This window comes from Molothrus ater, chromosome 6 (assembly GCF_012460135.2).
Source record: "Molothrus ater isolate BHLD 08-10-18 breed brown headed cowbird chromosome 6, BPBGC_Mater_1.1, whole genome shotgun sequence".
NCBI classification, from domain to species: Eukaryota; Metazoa; Chordata; class Aves; order Passeriformes; family Icteridae; genus Molothrus; species Molothrus ater.
In genome coordinates this window covers 3,439,556-3,447,049 of record NC_050483.2, presented here as the reverse complement: position 1 = coordinate 3,447,049, position 7,494 = coordinate 3,439,556, and the positions used below count along the sequence as shown (strand labels likewise).

Below are 7,494 nucleotides of genomic sequence, written 5' to 3'. Positions count from 1 at the left end.
AAGGAGGAGGAACGTTTTTAAAAACAGTTTTCTGTCTGGTTTCCAGTCCCACTGTAAATAGGCTGGATAGTGGAAGTGAAATGAGTTGCTTTAGATGGTTTTACAGGCACAGACAACAAGCACCAGACCTCCTTGTGTTCCACCCACTCTGAATCCACTCTGACCTGCACCAAGCACACTCTGTAGGATTGGTCACATGGGAAAGCAGATGGGAGGAGAAAGGAGGGGAAAATAAATTACTTTTATTTGTATTATTTGATAAAATTTGGCCTACAGACTCGCTGTGACTCAGTGCTGAACATCTGGGATTGATCATAGGATCACAAACTGAGAAGTAGTCATCTGGCTCCTAGAAATAAACACATTCAGTCCCTCTGCCACAATGTTACTTCCTTAATGATAGAATGCAACAGCCATTTTAAGTCCTTTTAATCTTTTCAGCCGCAGTATTTTTTAACTTTTTAGTAATTTTTACTATTATTTTTTCACTTCAGATGATGGTAAATTGCATTTGACCGTGGACTGGCAGCGTTTGGGATTGCCCACAGAACTGATTCACCACTTTCCTCCAAAATCTTCTGGTGCCATGGTAGCCTTACAGGTTCGTTTCTTGCTGGTTTCATCTCTCGTGAGCATCATGGGAGCAGCACAGTACGTGATGCAGGATGCAGCCCTGCTGAGCTACATTGACCAGCGTTTTCTGTCTCTGGAGGTATGTGCCTGATTAATCCTTCTGCAGCAAAAGAGTCTTGAAAATGTGTGGATGTTCTGGGGCCAGGACAGTCTGTGTGATATATCAAATCAGGAGGGTGAATTTCCAGCTTTGTCCAATGAATGAGTAAAATCGTTGCTAAAACTTTAACTGTAATGATCCCAACTCACCACATCATTTGTTGCCGGATAAAGTTTCATAATGTTATGTTTTTATTCTGTTATAATCTGTATTTTTTTTTAAATGACATCATTGAATTTAGCTAAAAATGCAAATGTTTATACAGAACTGTCACAGACCTTCCTAGGGAGCAGTATAAACTTATTTTCACCTGTAGAATTGTTGTCAAGTGTTTATTAGCAAGGAGATAGAAATTTATCAGGTATTTTTCTCCTGTGTGCAGATATCCCCACCTGGAAGGGTAGTTTAAGACACATTCATTTAAGATACACTGCTGCAAACCAGCAGTGTATCTGCACTTCAAATAAACTCCTAATATCAGAGATACTGAAATGCACTAATTTCAATTCCTTGAATTCCTTTCAATTACATATATAAATGTACCAGCTCTTACCTTTTTCCTACAGTAAAAAGCTACCAGTACTGGAAAATACCTCTTCAGTATTGGTGTGTTATAATCATATATTGTTTATTTTTAATTATTGACATATCCCTGGCTCCTGGCTTGCATTTTCAGACTTACAGAGAAGCTCTAACTTGCCTGATTTGATGTCCCTTTTTTGTACAAAGCCCTCATTAGTCTTATCTTCTCAACACTGAAGGATTAACCTGATATTCTCTTCCCACTGTGTAGATGGAGATTTACATTTTCTTTGCCACTCTAGGAGTAGCTTCCCCTGGCAATTTCTCTTCCTTTGGCACCCATTAAAATTGAGGTAACCTGTGGCATTTGGTGCAAGGGGCACAAAAGGAGGAGGACAGAGAAAGAGGCAGATACTGATGACAGCACTTGAAAGCATTTAAAATAAAGGTTTTGTAGAAAGCAATTAAGCAACTTCCTGGGGGCTTATGGTCTTGTATAAATGGGGGAGAGAGGAGGTAGCACAGAAAGCACAGCTCACAAAGCAAGCCAACCAAAGATCTGCTCAAATTCCTCATCTTCCCAAAGTGGCAGCTGAACTACTATTTTCAGGACACCTATGAAGCAGCTGTATTGCAACAGAGAAACATATTACTTACCTTTGAAAACACTGATAATCTGAATTTAGGTGTAAAGAAATAGTTTTTTGTCTTTCTGTGTTTGGGTGTTTTTGTTGTTTGGTTTTTTTGTTGTTGTTGTTTTGGGTTGGTTTTTTTTTTAATACACCCAATAATTTGAGGAAAAAAGACAAAAAAAACAAAAAACAAACAACACAAAACTTCTTCAACTGTAGCATATATTTCAGTATTTTCATTTTCACCTTTAAATGGGTGAAAAATAGCCACAGTAGATTCTGCCTTGGTCAGAAGAGGTGTATCCATGTGAAATGCTCATGGCTGTACATTTCCTGCAGAAAACTCTTTGAGACTGCTTCACCAGAGCACTTTTCTTTCTTTAGGCAGCAAAACAAAATATCTAGCTGTGAATAACCATGTCTGTGGCCACAGCTCTCTTCAGAGAGCAGCAGGCACAACATCTCCGAGGACTTTTCCTGGGGAAGGCAGGGAGAAGCCCAGAGAAGAAGAGAAAACAATTCTTGTCTCTATTCACTGGTCCTGTTGTTTGGCACATGTGGAATGTGTTATGGAGATTGTTTACCCAAAGTTATTTGTTAATTGGACACTGGTGAAGGTTGTTTGGATTCCTTGGCCAGTTGGGGCAAAGCTGTGTCCTGGCTGTCTCTGGACAGTCACAGGGTTTTCTTTAGTATAGTGTAGTATTCTTTAGTATAATATCTCTTTAGTATGTAATTTAGTATAGTATTAGTGTAATACTATAGTTTAATAAAGCATTTGTTCAGCCTTCTGAACCATGGAGTCAGAGCAAGTTATTCACCGTGTTGGGGTCGTCCTGAAACTATACATGTCAAGACAAAAAAATGTGGATTTTTGTCCAGACTTTTGAATTCTGTGCCAGTCTGAGATGTTCTCCTCACACAGACACCCAGCAAGAGCCCCCTGGGCTGCAATAGGGGGTGCAGGGCACTGGGCAGGAGGGAGCAGCAGGGTTGTGAAAGTAACCATGAGTGAGGCCGTGATGCACACAAAATACCCACGTCTGTCCGTGTGTTCTCTTCCCGTGTTCTGGATGAAGAGGAGGCTGGAGAAGTGCAGCCAAGACCTGCTGGAATACGTGGATGAGTTCAGAGAGCTCTCCAAGGCGGCGCTGGCCCGCCTGGCAAGGATGAGCACTGACAAGGCTGAACTTGAGGGGGAAGTGGAAAATTTGCTCACAAGGGTCGAGCGTGCCCAGAGGGACATCGACTATTTCGGATCCATCATGGATTCCAACGCCTGTGTGGAGGTGCACGAGGACCTGCTGAAACAGCAGCTGCTTGAAGAGGCAGAGGAGAAAAAGAGACTTAAACTCATGCTTAATGCAAGTAAGAGCAGTTTGTTTTTCAGAACTTCAGTGTGAACAGTCCCACATGTGCATGCTGGCACAGGGATAAGAGATTTTCATCTGCAAGGGGGTCTGGGCTGTGTAAATACCAGACTTATAAAACCCATGTATATGCAAAAAAGGTATGGGAGAGGGAGGGAGGAAAATACAGTTCAAACATTACTTTGCAGAAATTCTACTGCATATCAAATTAATTCTTTGGAAGTTACATTTTATTATAAAATAAGGTAAAATCCTCTGAAGGTGTGCTGTTGCAAAGTCCCAGAAGTCCCAGTCTGGGTACTGCAGCTGTACCAAGGAATTAGTAGTCTTTGCTTTTTGGACTAGGCAGGGTCAAAATGTCAACTCAAAATTAAATTCATGGGTTAATAAACTACTTAATTTACTTCTACAATTTTTACCTGCTTTACTGTACTGCTCTGTCATCCTTCCTCTCCTTGTCCCCTCCTTTAATAAGAGAGCACACTGGCTTGGCTGTCAGCAAAGCTTAGCTCTGATTTTAAAATTTGGTGCTATGGTACCTAGCATGAAGAATAATGCATAATCTATATTTTTTTAAAACAAATGACATTTTATAATTATCTTTACCTTAAGAAGTTTTGGTACAGATGTAAACTATGTATTACAGACATATTTAAAGAAGACTGTTTTCTTTTATAGTAGTAAGAAATGAAGAGTAAATAATAGGAGATACGAATTGAAATTTTTAAAAAGTGAGTGAAAGAACTTTAGCATCATCAATTACACAATTCCACAGACTTCAGCAGAATTAGGTTGATTTAATTTTACCATAAATTTACAATTTCTTTCTTAGACTTTTCAAACATCAGTATTAAGGCAGATGCTTACAGAAGCAATCAACTATTCTGCTTCTTAGTCTCCTCATACTCCACAATTCAGTGTTCTGAATATCAATAGTTCTGTTTTCCATTTAGAGAACTTTTGGACATTAGGCATTTTTTTCAGACAGGAAAAAAATTGGGGATTTTTAAATTGACTGTGGTTAAGACACTTTGAAAATTGTATCTTTCTGAGAGTTTCAGAGGAGAAAAAATTACTTTACATTTTCCTTTGTTGGAAATTTTTACTTTTAACTTTATTGTAGCAGCTTTATTTTCAATTTGTTCTCTACTGTCAGTACTAGTCAGATGGTTTTCCCATTGAATTTGATGTAAAAAGTATTCCCTGTGCAGATTTTACAGCACTTAGAAAAAGTAGGAAGAACCTCAACTCTAGAAAATAGCAGCTCTGCTTCTATGCTTTCATGTCTTAACCAGACTCTATGATTATTTTAGCTGAGTCACTTCAAAAATCTAGCAGAAAAGAGGGTTTTTATGTCCAGCTTTGTTACTGTGTTTGGGTCAAGTTCACACAGAAAATAACAATCAGTGAAATCAGAGACAAAAATCTGGTTATTTCCCCTGCAGAGGAAGATGCTGCTAAGGCTGCCTAGAGTTTTTGATTCAGCACCTTTAATTTTTTTTAATCTATCTAATCAATAAATGTTAGGTCTGAGAGAGCTGTTGTGGCTTGCTCATGGAAGGCACTTCCAGAGTGAGGATTCTCAGGAAAAAAAAAATCCACTCTGTAGCAGCAATATCCAAAAGCTTTGATTAGAGGGGAACAGTGCACACAAATTACATAAAGATTGCTTTCTACAGGCAACTGGAGTCTTGCCATTGACTTCAATAGGTTCCTATCAGGCAAAGCAGGGGGGTGGTTTTGCTTTCTCCATTTCATCTGCTGCCAGAACTTCCTGCCTTAGAGCTTTGTTTGTCCTGTTTACTGAAATGGCTGCCCTCCACTGAAAGCAATTCTTTCAACTTCAAATGCTGTGCCCTGTAATTTATGAGTGCCTTTGGTAAACAAGCTTGGTTAATATGCTTTGCAATAGTTTTTAGGTTTTTTTTTCCTGGAAAGGATGCTGCTTGATAAAGATCTCAGAGTCTAAATGCCCGAGTCCTCCCAGGCTTGGTGCTTTCTGGTCTGAAATGTCCCTGAAGAGTGCACAGAAAATGTGAAGAAGCTAGAGCTGTGGCAAATTGAGGCCAATTTTAACCCTACAGGGAGGTAAAGAGCTGGATGGTTCCACCAGCCACGGTCCTGGCACAGGAATTGGCAGCACAGACACCACCCCAGCTCCTTCAAAGGCCGCCTCAGTGCATGTACACGCCTGCTTGTGTGATCTATATTCTGTTCTTGCTCCTTTGTGTGCAGGTGTTGGGAAGGTGAATGGGAAGATAGCCCAGTTTTTTGGCTTTCAGTTATGCTGATCTCTTTTTGTTTCTATTTATACTATAAATGCATAAAAAAGAGGCTATCTGAGGATAAGACCAGTCCTGAAACAAAAATACTATACATGTGAATAATGGATTTTAATTTGTATGCCTCCAACAGGAAATAAATCTGATTACTTTACTGTGTTGATCCTAACCAGAAGTCAGTTCTCCGAAGTAAAAATTATAGCCCTGTAAAAGGACAGACAAGAATAATCACAAAATCACTAACTGTGCTCTTGGTCTCAGACACACAAACATCCAAATGTTTTGGATGACACTGGTGTAATAGAACAAAGCCCAACACTCTACAGGTAGATGAAGATACTACAGTTTTATTAGCAGGAATATATAATAATAATATCATAATATTTTTCAAATATAATATATATTATTATAGATCATATATATTATTGTAAAATCATTATAGAATATAATATATATTATATATTTTTATTTAATATATACATTGTTATTTTATATATTATTCAAATATATTCAAATATACTAAAATATTATTCAAATATAATATCACATAAAATCATTTTCAGCACTACTTACCAGAGCCACATTGCTGACACCTTTACTGATATATTGATGAATTAAAAGGAAACTAAGTAATTCAAAGAAAGGAAACTAGAAAATTTACAGATATTCTAATTTCATTTTTCTTTGTCTTTGGTTATTTCCTTGCAGGCTGTGACCACATGCTTGCAGGTATTAGGTCCCTGAAGGTAGTTAAGAAAACTGGAGGAAAGCACGGCTCTTGGATGAAAGATCCTGGCAAAAAGCATGCCAAGATTTATTTATTAAGTGGTTCTGTGAACAACGAGATTTTGGAATTTGCAAATATCATGGCTTTCATGGAGAACAACCAGACTCTGAAGGCTCGCAGAGTCCCCTTACCAATGCCCTGGGAAGGAACTGGCCACGTCATCTACCAGGGCTTCCTCTTCTACCACAGGCACGGCTCCTTGAATGAGATCGTGAAGTTCCACCTCCAGAGAAGGAACGTAGCTGACCAGATGCTGCTGCCAGGGGCTGGGAGGATTCCTGCCTACCAGCTCTCTCCACAGACAAAAATAGACTTGGCTCTGGACGAGCAGGGGCTGTGGGCCCTCCATGCAGAGCCAGAGACCAAGGGGAACATTGTCCTCACCAAAATCAACCCCGTGGCCATGGCAGTGGAGCACAGCTGGGACACACCCTGCAGCAGCAGGGATGCTGAGGCAGCTTTCATGGCCTGCAACACCCTGCACGTGGTCTACAACTCTCCTTCTGGGGGCTCCTCCCGCATCCAGTGTGTTTATGATGTTTTGGGTGCTCTGAATGCCCACACAAACCCAGGACTGCATTTCCCAAAACGCCAGGGTGGCCACTCCAGCGTACACTACAATCCTAAAGAGAGGCAGCTCTTCGCTTGGGGTGATGGATCCCAGATCATTTACAAACTTCACACAGAGCAGAAAGTTTAAAACCTTTAGCAGCTTTTCAAGCAGACCTAAAAGCCACCAGTCCCAGGTCAACACAGCCTTTTTATGTGTCTTAAAATTGCATTACTCCCAGCTGTTACAACTTTCATCCATTTTACAGAACTTAAGACTTATGTACCCCAGTAATCTTAATGCCCAATAAAGAATATGTGAAGACTGAATTAATATAAATTACATGATCACTAAATACCACACATACACAACCCCTCTTCCCCCCCACCCCCCAAATTAAAGTCTAGGGTTAATTAAAAGAAATAATAGCCCATTTCTGACACATTCTCTTCCTATTGAAACTATGTTTTCTGTTTCAATGCCATGGAAATCAAATCAGAATTCCTTCCTGTCCAAAACACAGTCTGACAACCTTTCCTACTCTGAAGATCACCATAGAAAGCCTTCTAGTAAGCAATATAAAATCACATGCTTCCAGAGAAATTAGATATCAGTTTT

The 7,494-nt window shown here is 39.6% G+C and overlaps 1 protein-coding gene across 1 annotated transcript; it reads left to right on the top strand.

Moving 5' to 3' along the window:
• The first annotated feature begins 549 nt into the window (after window positions 1-549).
• Window positions 550-7,118, top strand: OLFML1 (olfactomedin like 1). Its single transcript, XM_036384665.2, has 3 exons — window positions 550-712; window positions 2,967-3,255; window positions 6,248-7,118. The coding sequence occupies exons 1-3, from the start codon at window positions 587-589 to the stop codon at window positions 7,024-7,026; spliced, it is 1,194 nt and encodes a 397-aa protein (XP_036240558.1). The 5' UTR covers window positions 550-586; the 3' UTR covers window positions 7,027-7,118.
• The last annotated feature ends 376 nt before the right edge of the window (window positions 7,119-7,494 follow it).

What these genes read in the sequence shown, in the direction of transcription:
- OLFML1 (XM_036384665.2), top strand. Translation starts at nt 587, where the DNA reads ATGGTAGCCTTACAGGTTCGTTTCTTGCTGGTTTCATCTCTCGTGAGC. An exon ending in AGCGTTTTCTGTCTCTGGAG is followed by an intron (nt 713 to 2,966) that starts GTATGTGCCTGA and finishes TTCTGGATGAAG; the next exon opens with AGGAGGCTGGAGAAGTGCAG. An exon ending in TAAACTCATGCTTAATGCAA is followed by an intron (nt 3,256 to 6,247) that starts GTAAGAGCAGTT and finishes ATTTCCTTGCAG; the next exon opens with GCTGTGACCACATGCTTGCA.